Raw genomic sequence first — 20,373 nt, forward strand, 5'->3', positions numbered from 1 at the left:
GTACGCAGTGGGTGCTGTGTATACGGTGCGGACCCCGGTCCCGTACGCAGTGGGTGCTGTGTATACGGTGCGGACCCCGGTCCTGTACGCAGTGGGTGCTGTGTATACGGTGCGGACCCTGGTCCCGTAGGCGTTGGGTGCTGTGTATACGGTGCGGACCCCGGTCCCGTACGCGTTGTGTGCTGTGTATACGGTGCGGACCCCGGTCCTGTACGCAGTGGGTGCTATGTATACGGTGCGGACCCCGGTCCCGTACGCGTTGTGTGCTGTGTATACGGTGCGGACCCCGGTCCTGTACGCAGTGGGTGCTGTGTATACGGTGCGGACCCCGGTCCCGTACGCAGTGGGTGCTGTGTATACGGTGTGGACCCTGGTCCCGTACGCAGTGGGTGCTGTGTATACGGTGCGGACCCCGGTCCCGTACGCAGTGGGTGCTGTGTATACGGTGCGGACCCCGGTCCCGTACGCAGTGGGTGCTGTGTATACGGTGCGGACCCCGGTCCTGTACGCAGTGGGTGCTGTGTATACGGTGTGGACCCTGGTCCCGTAGGCGTTGGGTGCTGTGTATACGGTGCGGACCCCGGTCCTGTACGCAGTGGGTGCTATGTATACGGTGCGGACCCCGGTCCCGTACGCGTTGTGTGCTGTGTATACGGTGCGGACCCCGGTCCTGTAACAAACAATGGAATAATCTCAGCCTTCCATGTAATCTCACCTTTGTTGCTCATGTTACCTCCCCTCAGTACTGCTGGACTATGTGGGCACTGGTGACGTCATTATAGTTTGGTAATGCAGGCTTTACTGTAGGGTTGTTGACGTCACTATACTTTGGTTACCGCTTCCTTTATAGGGTACTGGTGACGTCATGTATTAATAAAATCAGATCACCAGAGATTTAGGTGATAACAAAGCTATGGCGCCATCTTTGTGAAGCTCTCTTATGTAATCGCTATGAGGTGAGCTCCAGAACAATGGCGGACATAGAGGACATCTCATAAGTACAGGCCCGCCCCTGCCTGGTAGCGCTTGACCGTTCCCGCGCATGCGCTCTGCCGTGAGGCACCTCGGGCTACGAAGCGTTAGCATCAGGAATAATCTATGACGTAGCCGTCATGGATTGGCTGCTCCTCACTTCTCTAAATGCTCTGTGATTGGCTGGCTGGGCTTTGTAGTCTCACGTGACATAAAAGCAGGGGGCGGGTCTTGTTTAAAAAGTGGCGGCGGACAAGTCCTGGGTGACGGTGCTGGAGACCGACGACACCGGTGCTGGCCAGGGACACGGCAGAGGCGGCGGCGCTCACACCGATCTCATCTCACACAATCTCTGGCTGTAGTTTGCGATAATGGAGCAGTTGTTGGCGAGCAGACTAGGGAACGGCCTAGTCATCAAGATCATGCGGAGTAACGGTGAGTGCGGGGCGGCCCCGGGACCCTCCGCTGCCCCCCCCCCCCCCGGATCTCCCATCGGTGAGGAAAATTTAAACCGTAACCGCGCCCCTGTTGTTGTCGCTGTGCCCTCTGATTGGCTCTTGGGTGACAGCGCCGCTGCGGTCCGGCGCTCTGATTGGCTGCTTGGCCTGTCACACCGCTAGCCGGTCCCGGGCCCCTGTGCTGTAGTGCAGTGTGATGCTGGGGGTTGTAGTGCCTGAGGTGCCGCGGTGGGTATGTGTGTGTGCGCCGCTATACAGACAATACACATGATATATAGACCGGTAATACTTCTATACGAGGCCCCGGTAGCACACGACCTCCACACAGTGACGCCCTCCATGATGTAACTGCGCTGCACACACTTCTATCCTAACAAGTATCAGGTAAAGGGGTTTTCCAGCCTATTGTTATATACTGATGATCTCCGCACAGGGCGGCACATCGGTATGTCAGTATGTCATTTGTCAGGGTTCGACACCCGAGCCCCGCACAGATCAGCTTTATCCGCAGCTTCCAGGTACCAGACACTGCTGTGGACAGGAAGCCCCATTGCACCTATTCAGGCAATAGGAACAGCACTGCAATTACCCAGAAGATAAGATAAGATATTCCTTTAATAGTCCCACAATGGGGAAATTTCAGTGATAGTGTCATAGATGTACAGTAGTATATAACAAGCTCATGGCAGATAGAGAAATCCTAGGAATCAGAGCAACTAATAAGAAACACAGACACACTGCAGGATCATTTAGTTCTCTGTGTGGAGTGATGTTAATAATACAGCCCGACCGTGGTTGGAGGACACGAGGAGGGGGGTCACATCATGTAGATATAACAGGCAGAAAAACATTTTTTGCAAAGGTGGGGGACATATGCAGCTATCATGATAACATGTGGCAGGTCCTTTGGTAGGTGGTGAGATCTCCTGCTCACAGCTGATAGTTCGGTATCTTGTATCAGCACTATTGTCCATTAACCACAAAAAATGCCCCAAATGTCCTTCACAGAACCCCCACTATACAGAGGATGGCGCTGCTGTGCCCCTCCTATTACTAGACTAGTAAGAGTGCTGCGTCCTGTGCAGCGATCAGCACATGGAGGCCGCTAGAACCCCAACAGATCAGACTGAGGTCCTGTCCTGTGGATAGATCATCACTATCAAAAATCAGTTCCCATCTGAAAACTCCATTAATTTAATCCCCATTTGTGCCCCAGTAATAACCGCCCCCTCTTTGCCCGTACACCATACAGATGAGCCCCTTATATCGCCACACCAGTTATTATACCGCCCCCTCATAAACCATCCTCCTTAATAATATAAGCCCCTTCTTAGACTATCCCCTGCCCCCCATCAGTAATTGTATAGTAACTGGGGGCCACAATATAACCCTAATACTTACCCTCCCTCTGAGCCCTGTGATTGGCCTGCTGTGATCAAATGGGCGGGGCTGTCCTGGTGTCACTGGGATCACTGATGTAACCTGGCGGGAGCGGCGCAGACCGAGCGTTCCCTTAACCTGACGCTGGGTTCATATCTGCGCCCGATCTCAGTTTCTGTCTCCGGTTCAGTTTCAGGCAGGAAACGGAAACCTGCAAATCGGAGATCGGGCGCAGATGTGAACGAGGCCTGAGTTAGTTTGGTGCGAGATAACAATGGCGGATAAATATTGGCAGAACAATTGTCACTCGCCCCTCATTTCTGCAGTGCAGTGAGGGCTGATGCGCATACACAGTAAACGCGCGCTCATTGTTTCACAATACAAAAATCAGACTCCATTGACTTCAATGACATTTTTACACGTGTATTATATAGGACTGTATGGTGACCGTAGGACTGTATATAGGACTGTATGGTGACCGTAGGACTGTATGGAGACCGTAGGACTGTATATAGGACTGTATGGTGACCGTAGGATTGTATGGTGACCGTAGGACTGTATGGTGACCGTAGGGTGACCGTAGGGTGACCGTAGGGTGACCGTAGGGTGACCGTATGGTGACCGTATGGTGACCGTATGGTGACTGTATGGTGACTGTATGGTGACTGTATGGTGACTGTATGGTGACCGTAGGGTGACCGTAGGGTGACCGTATGGTGACCGTATGGTGACCGTATGGTGACTGTATGGTGACTGTATGGTGACTGTATGGTGACTGTATGGTGACTGTATGGTGACTGTATGGTGACCGTAGGGTGACTGTATGGTGACCGTAGGGTGACTGTATATAGGACTGTATGGTGACCGTAGGGTGACTGTATATAGGACTGTATATAGGACTGTATGGTGACCGTAGGACTGTATGGTGACCGTAGGACTGTATGGTGACCGTAGGACTGTATGGTGACCGTAGGACTGTATGGTGACCGTAGGACTGTATATAGGACTGTAGGGTGACTGTATATAGGACTGTATGGTGACTGTAGGACTGTATGGTGACCGTAGGACTGTATATAGGACTGTATGGTGACCGTAGGACTGTATATAGGACTGTATGGTGACCGTAGGACTGTATATAGGACTGTATGGTGACCGTAGGACTGTATATAGGACTGTATGGTGACCGTAGGACTGTATATAGGACTGTATGGTGACCGTAGGACTGTATATAGGACTGTATGGTGACTGTAGGACTGTATATAGGACTGTATGGTGACCGTAGGACTGTATGGTGACCGTAGGACTGTATATAGGACTGTATGGTGAGGCGTGTTTTGGAGGAGTAATTTGAGTCAGTTTCCTGACCAGATGCCTGAGCCAAACAACTCCATGTGAACGCAGGCTTATTACTTTCTGGTCACATGACTTGTCTTCTGTATTTCAGGGTTGATCCACGGCGCAAACATAACCTCTATAGACCTGGAGCGGCTGTCCGTGCATGTGGAATGGAAGGAAGGTGGAACGAGTAAAGGGAAGGAGGTGCGTTGTGCAGCCATAGTGACCCCCCCCCCCCTGACTCCTCACTACACAACATGGAGGGCAGAACTGACTGTAATATAGAATGTTTCTGGGAAGACCTCAAGAGCTGAACTCCTAATACAGCCCTGTTAGTTATGGCTGAGGGGTTCTCTGGGGTAGCCGTGTGCACTTACATCCTCCAGGGTTTTTAGGCACTGTAGCCCAGGTCATGTGGCCAGATCCAGCCCTTGTGCTAGGGGTCATGGAGCGACTTGGGCTGGTTCCTATCACATGACCTGGGGTTGGAGCCAGCCCAGAACCCCTGGAGGAAGTGGGTGCACATAGACCACCTGGAGAACCCCTTTAATGAATGAGAAAAACATGGCTGCTTTATGTCCACAGGCCGTGTGTGGTATTGCAGCCTGGCCCTGGGACATTGGGGTGCAGCTCTCCTGTAGTCCATGTCTTTAGTCCTCTCCTGAGGTTTCTTTAAGTAGACCACCTGTGCTAGACTCCTTCTGGGGGCAGTTTCTGTGCCCTGTGTAATTGTAGGGGCATGTGAGCAATGCTTCCTGAAATAACTGGGGGTAACAGGACACCGCCCCCCCTCCTCTCACTTCACTGCTCTGCTGTAATGATGTGATTAGAGATTTACTAAGATTAGCTGCCGGGATCTGTCCTGAGACCGCTCAGTGCAGGGCTCCAGTACAGGGATGAGCTGCCCCCCACTCTGGTTTAGGGGATCCCTCGCTGCTCACACATTCCTCTGGGTGATAGGCGGATTTCAACCCTGTTTTTGCAGATTTCATTCAGTGATGTGGTGACCATAAACCCCGAGTTACTGGAAGCTGCTGATGACCCCCCGTGTGCGAAGGAGAACATGCCTCCACAGAAGAACATGGCCTCCCAGGTAACAGCCAGACTGCGGCAGGGCGTGCTAGTAATGTGCATACAAACGTGTACATAGGGGGTGGCAGTCACTCGTGTGTTATGTGGCTCCTCTGCCATCCTTGGGGTGACCTGCGGGTCGAGCAGATGTTGCAGACGTAGTAGGATGTTCTAGTAACTCTGTATGGGCTCTAGGAAGAGAAGAGACTCGCGCCAATATTACTCCTCTACGTTATTTATGTGCAGTGTATTGGTAAATCTGCCCCATTTCCCTGCGGTGTTACCTTAGGGACGGACACAGGTCGGCTTTCTTACCCTGTAGCCCTTGTGTGGTGCAGGCTCTGGAGGTTAAAGGGATCCTATCAGTCGGACACAATTTCTTGTAAGTACCATGTCGGAATAACCTTAAGTAAGGCTATTCTTCTTTCTTCTCCTACCTTTCTTTGTCTTCTCCATGCCGCCGTTCGCCTACAATACCGTTTTTTTTTTCTCGGTATGTAAATTAGCTCTCGCAGCACTGAGGGAGGGTCCCAGCGCTCAGACAGCACTGGGGGTGTCCCCAATGCTGCGAGAGAACTCTCTCCTGCGCCGCCTCCTCCTCTTCTTCAGCAGCGTCATCTTCAGCCTCTTCTTCTGGTGGTGGCTTGTAACGTCTAAGGCCATGGGCAGAGCAGACTGAGCATGCCCACAGGCCACGAGAAAATGGCCGCTTGCACAGTATTGTAAGCAGCCATTTTCTCATGGCCTGTGGGCATGTGCAGTCTGCTCTGCCTGAGGCCTAGAAGTTACAACCCACCGCCAGAAGAAGAGGAGGAAGATGACTCTGCCGAAGAGGAGGTGGCGCTGGAGAGTTCTCTTGCAGCATTGGGGACGCCCCCAGTGCTGTCTGAGTGCTGGGACCCTCCCCCAGTGCTGCGAGAGAGCCAATTTATATACAGAGAAAAACCAGGATTGTAGGTGAACGGCAGCACGAAGAAGACGATGAAAGGTAGAAGATGAGCCTTTCTTAAGGCTATTCCGATGTGGTACCTACAAAAAAATTGTCTGACTGATAGGATCCCTTTAAAGGGTCTCTATAGAATTTTTAATAATGCCATGTAGTCAGAGGGGAGGGTCTATAGAATAAATCTGTATTTCTACCTACCTGCACCCTCTGCCATGGGTCAGCCGTACACCGATCTCGTGGACATGACCTCACCGCTGTGGCGAATGACAAGTAATGCGGCTTTATTCTATAGCCCGCACCTCCTCCTATTTTACTAGCCTCCTCCACCCCCTTTAAGCCGGCCATTATTAACCCTTCATGTCTCTGATTATTCTCCTTTTATCTCCTTCCACTAGAACCAAAGAAGAAAAACCATCTCCAGGATTCCTGCGCCCAAGGAAGGTGAGAGCTGTACCCGCTGCCCCCTGCAGTCTGGTCAGTCTATACAGATACATTGTAACAAACCCTCAGCAGTGACCAGCATCATGTTGGCTATCCATGTCGTCTTAATGCTGATGAGATTCTCTTCTATACAATGTCGCTTATTTGTGGCAGTGAACCCTGCAGGAATCCACACTCCATGCCCAGATCCCGCTGTGCTGCCCCTAGTGGGCCTGTTATGTTGGGTACTATGGTAACCTACCGGATCGGACCCTGGAGTGTAGAGGGGGGGGTTGCAGTTTTTCCGCCTCTGCCCCCCGTCTCCTATGTCATGTGCGGGCAGTTTGGGTGGGTTATAAATAGGATTTCTTGCTTGCGTCCCCATATAGGATGGTGCGGTGCTGCCTCGGGCCCCACTGCAGGTTATTTCCAGGATTCAGTCTGATTTATGGCTGAGATGTCGTCTAAAGAGGAAGTGTTGGGGGTGTCCTGCACCACCAGGAAACCTGCCCCTACCCTACAAAATCTGCAGGGTCCCTGGGGGATAGAAACCCTTCAGTGACCTCTGTCATGTTGTTTAGTTTCTGGGAAAGCTGGGTGGCGAGTAATATAGCGCTAATATAGCCGCCATTTCATCTCCTGGGGACTATGACCCAACTTTCCCAAGCTTTCACTAAGTCATGCATGTATATAGATCCTGCCGGTCAGATCTGTTCAGGACTCTTGGAAAGCTGGGCACAATGCTATGCTGGGATATGGCTGCCTAGAGGGTCTCGCCATCTTATCCATACTGGGGTCGTGTCATAATGAGGACTAATTATCTCTCCCACTCTTTTTGTGGGTGGGTTTTTTAAGCTCTGTGTGTTCCTGGGAAAGCTGGGTGACAAGCAATATGGCAGCCATTAGAGCTTGTCCATAGTTCTGGATGCCTGGCGCTGTAATGGTGACCCAGCTGTCCCAGGAACAGATGAGCAGATGGGTTTGTACTATACAGAAGGTGACACCTGATTATAATGTATCTTCCTGGGTTCCACCATGTTTGCCACACCCTGGGCTCGGCCCATCCCCCGCTGCTCCCCCGTGTACACCCCATGATCACATTACCCTGACATACGACCTGCAGGTGAATATTTCATGTCTGACTCTGATCCTCGTTTCTGTCCTCAAGTGTCTCAGCAGAATTCTGCGGTGTCAGACAGCGGAGCGCAGACAGGTAACACGTCACGGCCGCCGCTTCTCCCTCCGCTTATCCAGGACCCCCACCTGTAAAGTGGCAGCAGTGGTCTGCATGTGTCACACCCATCTATAGGGGGAGGTTCTGGATAATCCTCCAGCCGCTGCGCAGTCCCGGTCACTAATCACATTTGGCGCCGGGCGGTTCTGACTTTAGAGAATCCTCATCTAAACTTTCTGATTCACGTTTTAACTGTAAATTTACACCACAGAATCTTTTACTGATCCCGAGGGGGGTCCGGAAGAGGGACCCTGCAGTTATGCGTCACCCCTTCTGCTCCACAAGGTCTCAGGACACCACCAATGTCTTGTGACTGCAGCTCTGGATGTGACTAGAGTCTACAACATGGAACTCTGGATCAGTACAAAGCTTCCCACCTGCTTTCTAATGCACTCATGGCGCTGAGGGGGCTCTCTCTCGCGGTCTGTCTCTCTGTCGCTCTCTCTCTTCAGGTCTTAGTCACTGACTAGTGCACGCGGTGACAGCGCTGCCGCTTCACTGTAATCGGGTGTATCCTCCGCCATGACGATTGTGGTTTCCTGGTGTCACATGACTTTGGGGCCCCGCTGTTTGAGGCTCGCACATCTCACTCCTTGTCTTGGTGTTTCAGCTCTGCGCGGACGCTCCTCCCGCATGACCGCCATCCCAGAGACTCTACTGGCCGACCAGGAGATGGAGGTGGAGGTAACGCCACAGCCCGTTGTGCAGCCGACCCCAAATCCTGGTGAGTGCGGTGTCCTGTCCGTGTTCTCTTCTCTTCCAGCTGTGCAGTATAAGTCTGATCTGATTGTGGGAAAGCTGGGTGACTGATTAGTTGTGTAACCCGGCACACATGGACTGAAGAGATTTCAGGAGTCTGGGAAAGTAGAGTGAATACTTGTCACCCAGCTTTCCCAGATGCGGATAGACTGTGGTGGTGGTGGGGATCCTTGACTCTTAAAGGAACAAGGGCTTTTTATAGTAAATCTTGGCTCCTCCCACCAGGTGTAAGAACTCGATCCACAAAACTGAGCAGTGTCGGCGAACACCGGCTCCTACCGCGAGTGGCCGAGACCGACGACGACTCAACTGCTACTGCGAAGAGCAGCCAAGGTGAGGACGACAGGAGGGGGAGGGGGGCTGCATAGAAGGTGGGGGGTCTTAATGGCTATCCATTTCACTTTCTTTATTTGCAGCCAGAAGAAAATCAAATATTGTGAAGGAAATGGAAAAAATGAAGAATAAACGAGAGGAAAAGCGAGCGCAGAACACCGAGCTGAGGAGCAAGCGGGCACAGGTGGGGGAGGGGCGGAGAGAACGTGCTGGGTGCGAATGATTTATTAGAACCAGCTTTCTTCTGACAGGAGATGAGCGGCACCAGCAATGTGGGGGGAGGAGGGGCAGAACAGGGAGAATCCCCCCACACCCCAAACTGTAGAGGGGGCAGGCCTGTAATCTGAGGCAGCCATTCAATGCCAGGAGATCTCCAGGTGATGGGACCGGCCACGCTTATTTTGCTGCTTCTCTCGTGTGCAGGATTATGATACCAGCGTGCCAAACTGGGAATTTGGAAAGATGATCAAAGAATTTCGAGCAACGTTAGACTGTCAGCGACTGAATATGAACGACCTGGTAAGAGCAAACCACACTGATATAGGGGACCACAGGTACCGAGAAGTCTACTGCTCCCTGTTATCAGCCAGCTCAGAAACCTGTATGTACACAGTGACTGCACCAGCAGAATAGTGAGCGCAGCTCTGGAGTATAATACAGGATAAGTAATGTAATGTATGTACACAGTGACTGTACCAGCAGAATAGTGAGCGCAGCTCTGGAGTATAATACATGATAAGTAATGTATGTACACAGTGACTGCACCAGCAGAATAGTGAGCGCAGCTCTGGAGTATAATACAGGATAAGTAATGTATGTACACAGTGACTGCACCAGCAGAATAGTGAGCGCAGCTCTGGAGTATAATACAGGATAAGTAATGTAATGTATGTACACAGTGACTGCACCAGCAGAATAGTGAGCGCAGCTCTGGAGTATAATACAGGATAAGTAATGTAATGTATGTGCACAGTGACTGTACCAGCAGAATAGTGAGCGCAGCTCTGGAGTATAATACAGGATAAGTAATGTAATGTATGTACACAGTGACTGTACCAGCAGAATAGTGAGCGCAGCTCTGGGGTATAATACAGGATAAGTAATGTAATGTATGTACACAGTGACTGCACCAGCAGAATAGTGAGCGCAGCTCTGCAGTATAATACAGGATAAGTAATGTAATGTATGTACACAGTGACTGCACCAGCAGAATAGTGAGCGCAGCTCTGCAGTATAATACAGGATAGGTAATGTAATGTATGTACACAGTGACTGTACCAGCAGAATAGTGAGCGCAGCTCTGGGGTATAATACAGGATAAGTAATGTAATGTATGTGCACAGTGACTGCACCAGCAGAATAGTGAGCGCAGCTCTGGAGTATAATACAGGATAAGTAATGTAATGTATGTACACAGTGACTGCACCAGCAGAATAGTGAGCGCAGCTCTGGAGTATAATACAGGATAGGTAATGTAATGTATGTACACAGTGACTGTACCAGCAGAATAATGAGCGCAGCTCTGGGGTATAATACAGGATAAGTAATGTATGTACACAGTGACTGTACCAGCAGAATAGTGAGCGCAGCTCTGGAGTATAATACAGGATAGGTAATGTAATGTATGTACACAGTGACTGCACCAGCAGAATAGTGAGTGCAGCTCTGGAGTATAATACAGGATAAGTAATGTAATGTATGTACACAGTGACCAGCAGAATAGTGAGCGCAGCTCTGCAGTATAATACAGGATAAGTAATGTAATGTATGTACACAGTGACTGTACCAGCAGAATAGTGAGCGCAGCTCTGCAGTATAATACAGGATAAGTAATGTAATGTATGTACACAGTGACTGCACCAGCAGAATAGTGAGTGCAGCTCTGCAGTATAATACAGGATAAGTAATGTAATGTATGTACACAGTGACTGTACCAGCAGAATAGTGAGCGCAGCTCTGGAGTATAATACAGGATAAGTAATGTAATGTATGTACACAGTGACCAGCAGAATAGTGAGCGCAGCTCTGCAGTATAATACAGGATAGGTAATGTAATGTATATACACAGTGACTGTACCAGCAGAATAGTGAGCGCGGCTCTGGAGTATAATACAGGATAAGTAATGTAATGTATGTACACAGTGACTGCACCAGCAGAATAGTGAGCGCAGCTCTGGAGTATAATACAGGATAAGTAATGTAATGTATGTACACAGTGACTGTACCAGCAGAATAGTGAGCGCAGCTCTGGAGTATAATACAGGATAAGTAATGTAATGTATGTACACAGTGACTGTACCAGCAGAATAGTGAGCGCAGCTCTGGAGTATAATACAGGATAAGTAATGTAATGTATGTACACAGTGACTGTACCAGCAGAATAGTGAGCGCAGCTCTGGGGTATAATACAGTATAAGTAATGTAATGTATGTACACAGTGACTGTACCAGCAGAATAGTGAGCGCAGCTCTGGGGTATAATACAGGATAAGTAATGTAATGTATGTACACAGTGACTGTACCAGCAGAATAGTGAGCGCAGCTCTGGGGTATAATACAGGATAAGTAATGTAATGTATGTACACAGTGACTCTACCAGCAGAATAGTGAGCGCAGCTCTGGGGTATAATACAGGATAAGTAATGTAATGTATGTACACAGTGACTCTACCAGCAGAATAGTGAGCGCAGCTCTGGAGTATAATACAGGATAAGTAATGTAATGTATGTACACAGTGACTGTACCAGCAGAATAGTGAGCGCAGCTCTGGAGTATAATACAGGATAAGTAATGTAATGTATGTACACAGTGACTCTACCAGCAGAATAGTGAGCGCAGCTCTGGAGTATAATACAGGATAAGTAATGTAATGTATGTACACAGTGACTGCACCAGCAGAATAGTGAGTGCAGCTCTGGAGTATAATACAGGATAAGTAATGTAATGTATGTACACAGTGACTGTACCAGCAGAATAGTGAGTGCAGCTCTGCAGTATAATACAGGATAGGTAATGTAATGTATGTACACAGTGACTGCACCAGCAGAATAGTGAGTGCAGCTCTGCAGTATAATACAGGATAAGTAATGTAATGTATGTACACAGTGACCAGCAGAATAGTGAGCGCAGCTCTGCAGTATAATACAGGATAGGTAATGTAATGTATATACACAGTGACTGTACCAGCAGAATAGTGAGCGCGGCTCTGGAGTATAATACAGGATAAGTAATGTAATGTATGTACACAGTGACTGCACCAGCAGAATAGTGAGCGCGGCTCTGGAGTATAATACAGGATAAGTAATGTAATGTATGTACACAGTGACTGTACCAGCAGAATAGTGAGCGCAGCTCTGGAGTATAATACAGGATAAGTAATGTAATGTATGTACACAGTGACTGCACCAGCAGAATAGTGAGCGCAGCTCTGGAGTATAATACAGGATAAGTAATGTAATGTATGTACACAGTGACTGTACCAGCAGAATAGTGAGTGCAGCTCTGCAGTATAATACAGGATAGGTAATGTAATGTATGTACACAGTGACTGCACCAGCAGAATAGTGAGTGCAGCTCTGCAGTATAATACAGGATAAGTAATGTAATGTATGTACACAGTGACCAGCAGAATAGTGAGCGCAGCTCTGCAGTATAATACAGGATAGGTAATGTAATGTATATACACAGTGACTGTACCAGCAGAATAGTGAGCGCGGCTCTGGAGTATAATACAGGATAAGTAATGTAATGTATGTACACAGTGACTGCACCAGCAGAATAGTGAGCGCAGCTCTGGAGTATAATACAGGATAAGTAATGTAATGTATGTACACAGTGACTGTACCAGCAGAATAGTGAGCGCAGCTCTGGAGTATAATACAGGATAAGTAATGTAATGTATGTACACAGTGACTGTACCAGCAGAATAGTGAGCGCAGCTCTGGAGTATAATACAGGATAAGTAATGTAATGTATGTACACAGTGACTGCACCAGCAGAATAGTGAGCGCAGCTCTGGAGTATAATACAGGATAAGTAATGTAATGTATGTACACAGTGACTGCACCAGCAGAATAGTGAGCGCAGCTCTGGAGTATAATACAGGATAAGTAATGTAATGTATGTACACAGTGACTGTACCAGCAGAATAGTGAGCGCAGCTCTGGGGTATAATACAGGATAAGTAATGTAATGTATGTACACAGTGACTGTACCAGCAGAATAGTGAGCGCAGCTCTGGGGTATAATACAGGATAAGTAATGTAATGTATGTACACAGTGACTCTACCAGCAGAATAGTGAGCGCAGCTCTGGAGTATAATACAGGTTGTGGTTATCTATTCCAGGCTGAAGAACACCGTATCTGTGTTTGTGTCAGAAAGCGTCCTCTTAACAAACAAGGTCTGTGAAGTTTTCAGTGTGATGTTTATGTGTATATATTATATACATTAGCAGCTCCATGTTAATCTTCCTTCTCCTTCCTCCTCAGAACTGGTTAAGAGGGAGATTGATATCATTTCCGTTCCCAGTAAGCATGTTGTTCTAGTTCACGAGCCCAAGCTGAAGGTGGATCTGACCAAGTATCTGGAGAACCAGGCCTTCCGCTTTGACTACACGTTTGATGAGAGCGCGTCTAATGAGATGGTATACAGGTGAGATGCGAGGCCTGGTGATGTGCAGCGTTACATGTATGACATGAGATGTGACGTGTAGCTCTGTGTGACCTCCAGATTCACTGCCAGACCTCTGGTCCACTCCTTATTCGAAGGCGGGAAGGCTACATGCTTCGCCTATGGCCAGACTGGGAGCGGGAAGACCCATGTAAGTAGTGACTCTTGTGGGGGGGACTTACACCCCTCTGTGCTGCTCGGGTCACGCAGGATGTGGACTCTGACCATGGTCACTGGATTGTCTCAGTAGTGCAGCCTCAGGCTTTGGGCCTATAACTTTAGATGACCAGATCTCTGCACAGCAGGAAAAGTAAACGGACTTCTCATTTGATGTTGGACACCTGATTAATTTTTTTTAACCCTTTCACCTCTGTAGACGATGGGAGGAGACTTCTTGGGGAAAAACCAGAATGTCACAACGGGCATCTATGCATTTGCATGTAAGTGTATGGGTCTGATGTCTTTGTTCTCTGACACTGGAAGGCTCTTTGACTGTGACCTCTGTAGGTCACATTGTGGTTATAGTGGAGGGTAGTGCATGCTGGGAGTTGTAGTCCTATCGTCTGAGCTCTATTCTGCATGCATCTCCACAGCACGAGATGTCTTCCTCCTGCTTTCCCAGCCACGATACAAAGATCTGGACCTGGAGGTGTTTGTGACATTCTTCGAGATCTATAATGGAAAGGTGGGTGGTTTCGGGGGGGTTGGTTTGTGGATTGCTGTTCCTTCTGCGGTTACTTTAGATGCTCAGGAGGTAACTGGAGACTTCATCTTCATTTTAGGTGTTTGATCTCCTAAATAAGAAGGCGAAGCTACGAGTCCTGGAAGATGCAAAGCAGGAGGTGCAGGTGGTGGGACTGGTGGAGAAGGTCGTCACCTGTGCCGAAGACGTCTTCAAAATGATTGAGGTTGGCAGTGCCTGCAGGTAAGTGCTGAGCCTATGCTGGGGACACTTACAGGAAGAGGGAATCTTATCCTGAGCGGCTTCTGTAGATCCTGATGATGATTTCACCTTTTCACAGAACTTCAGGTCAGACCTTTGCAAACAACAGCTCTTCGCGCTCTCACGCCTGTCTGCAGATCATCCTGCGGAGGAGGGGGAGGCTCCATGGCAAGTTCTCTTTGGTAGATCTGGCCGGAAATGAGCGAGGCGCAGACACGGCCAGTGCGGACCGCATCACCCGCATGGAGGGAGCCGAGATAAACCGCAGCTTATTGGCCTTAAAGGTAACTGGGTGCAAAGGACAATGGAAACCCCGATCCCTTGTCATGGGCTGTGTCCTCTGTAATGAGCCTGGATGTCTGCCTTACATATGTGCACGGATCAGGGTCTTGTGTTCCAATCCAGATTTGCTTTGTGACTTGTTTCTTGCTCCTTAGGAATGTATCCGAGCTCTGGGACAGAACAAATCTCACACTCCCTTCCGAGAGAGTAAACTAACCCAAATTCTGCGCGACTCCTTCATTGGGGAGAATTCTCGGACCTGCATGGTAAGCAGACGCAGCTGTATTATATCAGGAGTTGTGTAAGAGAAGCCTGAATGTGTAATGTACAGTCCGAGCCCCTACCTGTTGTCAGCGGAGACTGGAATATTCCTCACATCAGATTTCTATAGGGTCACTAATCTTGTGCCATCCACTATGTGGTGATCCCTTTTTGTGTGTTCTGACCCTGTATACGGATGGTTGGATGACTAATAATTTGTATAATGCAGTATGATGACGGCCATCTTCTTGGTTTGCAGATTGCGATGCTCTCACCTGGTTTTAACTCCTGCGAGTACACGCTGAACACCCTACGATACGCAGATAGGTAGGAATTTGTAGTATAGCCCAGTATATTCCTGCAACGTCCTTCTATTACTCCATGAGGTGTGAACGGACTTCAGGAATTGCAGTAACTAAAGTTGGAGACTGCACATAGAGGATTTTTATGCTGGACAATCCCTTTAAAGAGGACCTTTCATGGTCTGGGACACAGGCAGTTCTATATACTGCTGAATTCAGCGCACTGTCGGCTTTCCCAATCTGTGCCCTGGGTGAAGCCCTTTTGGTCCCGGTACCGTAACTCTTTACAAGCAGAAGGGAGTTTCTGACAGTCAGGTAAGTCCTTCACAGCAGTGCCTATCGCGCTGTACAGTGTGAGCGGGGAGTAACGCCCTCTCCTCTCCTGATAATACTCGTCTATGGGGGGGGGCGGGCGTTCCTCCCCGCTCACACTGTACAGCGCTATAGGCTCTGCTGTGCAGAAGGACGTACCTGGCTGACTGTCAGGAACACCCTTCTGACTGTAAAGGGCTACAGTACCGGTACCTATAGCTCTTTACCCAGGGCACAGATCGGGAAAGCCGACAGTGCGCTGAATTCAGCAGTATATAGAACTGCCTGTGCCCCCGACCATGAAAGGTCCTCTTTAAGTGACACAACTGCTTGTTACCTGTGCTTGCTGCAAAGGGAACTTCTGATTTGTTCATCATTCATTTTATTTATTGGGAGTTTGTGCAGTGAGCGCCCCCATAGTGGCTCCTTGCCAAGGGCCCCCACAGCAGTGGTCTGTCCGGGTTCTATGGTGAGGGGATCCCTGCATTAACCATTAATGGGAGCTTCTCTATCCAGAGTGAAGGAGCTGAGCCCTCACAGCACAGAAACTGCCGAGAACCAGCAGATGGAAACTGAAAATGGGGACGAGTCTCAGTCCAGCCTGGGAGACTCCGAGTACCCGGATAATGTGAGTAACAGTCGCTGACCATCATAGTCAGAATTTATCTCCAAAGTTAAAGGTTTTCTTTTCGTGTCTTAGTTGTGTTTTTGGCTATCCAGGTTTATACCCTGTCATTGCTGCAGTCTCCGTGTCTTTCCTTCTGACGCCACCACCTCCTCTCTTTATAGCTGTCACTGAAGGATGAAGATCTTTCTTCCCACTTGAACAGTTTCCAGGTTGCCATGAGCCGTATTGGGGAGCTAGAGGAGAAGTCTGTGGAGGAGCTAAGAGACTTGGTGCAGGTACGAGCACTGCAGCTGTGCAGGCATCTATAGATGGGACTGTAAGGTCTCTGTAACGCCAGCCCTGTATAATCGCCTCCTCACTGATATGTGGCTGCTTCATATTGCAGAAGGTACCAGAGTGGTCCAACCTGTTGGAGATGACGGAGCAGCCGGATTATGACATGGAGAGTTTTGTGACACAAACAGAATATCTAATCCAGGAAAGCTCCAAGGTCCTCATTGCCCTGAGTGGTGAGTTATTATGGGGTCAGAGGGACCACTACATCTTACACTAGAGAAGGGGCCTGAGACACCTGGGGGCAACTAATGTCAGAGGGGTCTATGAAGAAGGGAAAGTGGGGTGTTATAGAAGAGCCTGGAAAATGGAGAATCTGATCCCCTATGTCTACGTATAAGGAGCGCGAGAAAACTTACCGTACATTTCCTGGTTAAAATTGCCTGCCTACCCAGAATCACAGTCTCCATTCACATTCAAAGCTGCAGTCCCTCCCCTGTGCTTTGTGGCCTGTTAAATGAAGCCTTACCCTCAATGACATTTCAGTACTATTATGTTATCAGGCCAGCAGAGCAATTCAGTACTAGCATCGGGACAGCAGTCAGCAGCATTGGGGATTACATCCGAGGACTGACTACTGGCCTGATGCTTGTGCCCTGTCTCTAGTCCATCAATGCCCACGTCCATCCTCCCAGTACTGCCCACCCCAGCTCTCCTTACATTTGCCCTATCCCCGCCACACAACTAGGCCTCACCTCAGCACTCAATACAGGTCCTGAAAGTGGTGGTGGAGATTCAGTACAGTGCGGGTCGTTCCTAAAAGGGATGTGCCGACCATAGTAATAGCAGGGAGATATGGCAAGCCGGAGGGACAAACTTCATGCAGCATCCGGCAACTAGTAGTGTCGGTCAGGCCTAGTAGTGTGGTGGGGATAGGGTACAGGACAGATGGAAGAGGGGGTTGCAACACTGGGAGGATGGATGGGGGCATCGATGTACTGGCTACTAGAGACAGGGCTCAAGCATCGGGCCAGCCGTCAGTCCTAGGATGTAACTCCCGATACTGCTGTCCCCATGCGAGCACTGAATGGCTCTGCTGGCCCGATAACGGAATAGTACTGACATTTCTGACAAGGTGGAGCTGAACTGTATCTGCTCTGGATGTGACCGGAGAAGGTAATAAGCCATTTATAAAATGGACGGCACACCAGTAAGCTCCTGTATAGTCTGTAGGACTGTGTGAGGATATTGTCTCATCTCTTATAGACTCCTGCAGACTTTTACTCTAAATGAGAGGTTAACGTGGCTTTGTCTTCCCTGCAGAGAGCGTGGCGTCCCTGCGTGCAGCGATGCAGATGGAGGAGCAGGCCAGCAAGCAGATCTGTAAAAAGAGGAAGCCCAATAAATGAGCCCTGAGTCAGCGGTGTCCTGTAATATCTTATTATAAATACTGTCTGTCTATTTTTAATGTTTTTGTCTGTTTCTAATAAAGGGTGAGTGCGTGGAGACCCCCTCCCCCACTGGCTATTGTGTGGATTGATCGCGTTTCATCATCTGGCCAGCAGAGGGAGTAGACCTGGCCCTAGTGGGGGGCGGGGGGTGTTTGCCTTGGGTTCACTGTTTGGACTTTTTTGTACAGTTTTAATAGTTTATCAGCTGTTGCCGCAGCAGTTTTAATATTCAGCAATAAAAGAGCCTTAATTGTTATCTGCCTCGTGTCTCCTGTGTGTGCAATTCCCTCATCGTCAGTCTGGGCAATGACTGGAGGAGTGACTGAGGGATCTGAGTGTGTACGTGTGCAGCTGCAGTTGTGACAGGACCTTGATGACTGGGGATCAGCTCCATTGTGATGTGACGCCAAAGCTACAACTCCCTACAGGTCCTGGCAGTCATATTTTGTTTGGGCGGGTTGCGAGTTGTAGTTTGACAATGGCTTGGAGACGATGCTGCTCATGTGTAAGGGCTCAGCACACTATAAACCACTTCATGGCAGACCTTCGCTGGCACTAGGATCCAACTCTCCCTACAGGTGTCAATGGCTCGTCTGTGAGTTTCCAAGAGGCTGGTCCTTGCCTTGTGTACAGCACCTGCACTGTAGATGCTCATGAAGTAGAGGAGTTGGCCATGTTATCCTGCCAGCCCACGGAGGTCCTGTGTGTGTATCAGTGTCACAGGAGAGGAGCCCGGCTGCTAGGTATGGCCCTGGGTTTTCCACTTCCACTCAGGGTTCTTGCCTCTGTCCCAATTCCTACCCTCTTGCTGAGCTGGTCAGAAGAATGGAGGCCACACTTTCTGCACACCCAGTACAAGTGAAGTGAATCCATACGAATGCTGCAAGGTGACTGTAACTGGGTCTCAGGGATCTGATCTACGTTGTGTCGTCCTCCCGTGACTTTCTGAGTTTTAGTGTGTCGGCGCCATTATCCTGATGTCTAGGACCTGTGCCGTTTATGCTGCTGGGATTTCCACATTTGTCTTCAATGACACAACAGCAGCTGTGAGAAATCTACAGAATTGTCTGGGATAAACCATCTGTGTAATCTAAGCCCCCCCACCCCACTTCTAAATCCTGAAGAGGAAAATGGGACATCACCCATTAACACAACCCAAATTTCACGCAGACGTCATCACAACCACCGACTGCAAAGACTGTCACCTGGCTCACTGTAACCCCAAAAGTATCTCCACAGACGCCCAAGTCCCACCGATGCCAGCCCAAGTCCCACGTCATATCAGAAGTGTGCAGTGGTTTCAGTGCCGGGTTGTGCTGCGCTCCAGCTGATGTGTCACCATGGCGGACCACTGGGGTAGTGATATTGTACAGAAACGGATAAGTGACGTGTCTAATGTCCGGGCATCACAGGGTTACCTCTGAGGAAGTGCGAAACGCGTCAGTCTGAGGCATCCCTGATGTATTGTGTGTACCGCTGTGTTTTTATAAGAACATGTCAATAATGGAGGAGAGGCTTTTCTACATTTCCACCGCGGCTTCTGCTGGATTTTTCTTTTATCGAGCATTTTTTTGTGCACATCGCTCCGAACCGAGGGAGTATTTCATCCGGGCAAAGCCTCACAAGACATGCACAGGTGGCAAGTTACTGACCGCAGGAGTTCCCCAGCACAATAGGGCTGAGTATTGTCTCTAGATATAGGTGTATTACCGCTATAGGGCTGAGTATTGTCTCTAGATATAGGTGTATTACCTCTATAGGGCCGAGTATTGTCTCTAGATATAGGTGTATTACCTCCTATAGGGCCGAGTATTGTCTCTAGATATAGGTGTATTACCTCTATAGGGCCGAGTATTGTCTCTAGATATAGGTGTATTACCTCCTATAGGGCAGAGTATTGTCTCTAGATATAGGTGTATTACCTCTATAGGGCCGAGTATTGTCTCTAGATATAGGTGTATTACCTCCTATAGGGCCGAGTATTGTCTCTAGATATAGGTGTATTACCTCCTATAGGGCCGAGTATTGTCTCTAGATATAGGTGTATTACCGCTATAGGGCCGAGTATTGTCTCTAGATATAGGTGTATTACCTCTATAGGGCCGAGTATTGTCTCTAGATATAGGTGTATTACCTCTATAGGGCCGAGTATTGTCTCTAGATATAGGTGTATTACCTCCTATAGGGCCGAGTATTGTCTCTAGATATAGGTGTATTACCGCTATAGGGCCGAGTATTGTCTCTAGATATAGGTGTATTACCTCTATAGGGCCGAGTATTGTCTCTAGATATAGGTGTATTACCGCTATAGGGCCGAGTATTGTCTCTAGATATAGGTGTATTA

At 49.0% G+C, this 20,373-nt stretch overlaps 1 protein-coding gene across 1 annotated transcript; it reads left to right on the plus strand.

Annotated features, from left to right (window-relative positions):
* Positions 1-1,282: 1,282 nt before the first annotated feature.
* KIF2C (kinesin family member 2C) lies at positions 1,283-18,269 on the plus strand. Its single transcript, XM_075287189.1, has 21 exons — positions 1,283-1,407; positions 4,255-4,349; positions 5,131-5,238; positions 6,558-6,603; positions 8,427-8,540; positions 8,801-8,908; positions 8,992-9,092; positions 9,332-9,427; positions 13,254-13,308; positions 13,397-13,559; positions 13,638-13,728; positions 13,954-14,017; positions 14,171-14,262; positions 14,360-14,502; positions 14,600-14,804; positions 14,958-15,068; positions 15,323-15,390; positions 16,194-16,305; positions 16,467-16,580; positions 16,691-16,814; positions 17,902-18,269. Exons 1-21 carry the CDS (start codon positions 1,344-1,346, stop codon positions 17,985-17,987), a joined length of 2,160 nt encoding a protein of 719 aa, XP_075143290.1. The 5' UTR covers positions 1,283-1,343; the 3' UTR covers positions 17,988-18,269.
* The last annotated feature ends 2,104 nt before the right edge of the window (positions 18,270-20,373 follow it).

This window comes from Leptodactylus fuscus, chromosome 9 (assembly GCF_031893055.1).
Source record: "Leptodactylus fuscus isolate aLepFus1 chromosome 9, aLepFus1.hap2, whole genome shotgun sequence".
Taxonomy (NCBI): domain Eukaryota; kingdom Metazoa; phylum Chordata; class Amphibia; order Anura; family Leptodactylidae; genus Leptodactylus; species Leptodactylus fuscus.

Coding starts and splice junctions, on each gene's coding strand:
- KIF2C (XM_075287189.1), top strand. CDS start 1,344: ATGGAGCAGTTGTTGGCGAGCAGACTAGGGAACGGCCTAGTCATCAAG. Junction 9,428..13,253: donor GACTGAATATGAACGACCTG/GTAAGAGCAAAC, acceptor TATCTATTCCAG/GCTGAAGAACACCGTATCTG. Junction 15,391..16,193: donor ACCCTACGATACGCAGATAG/GTAGGAATTTGT, acceptor TTCTCTATCCAG/AGTGAAGGAGCTGAGCCCTC.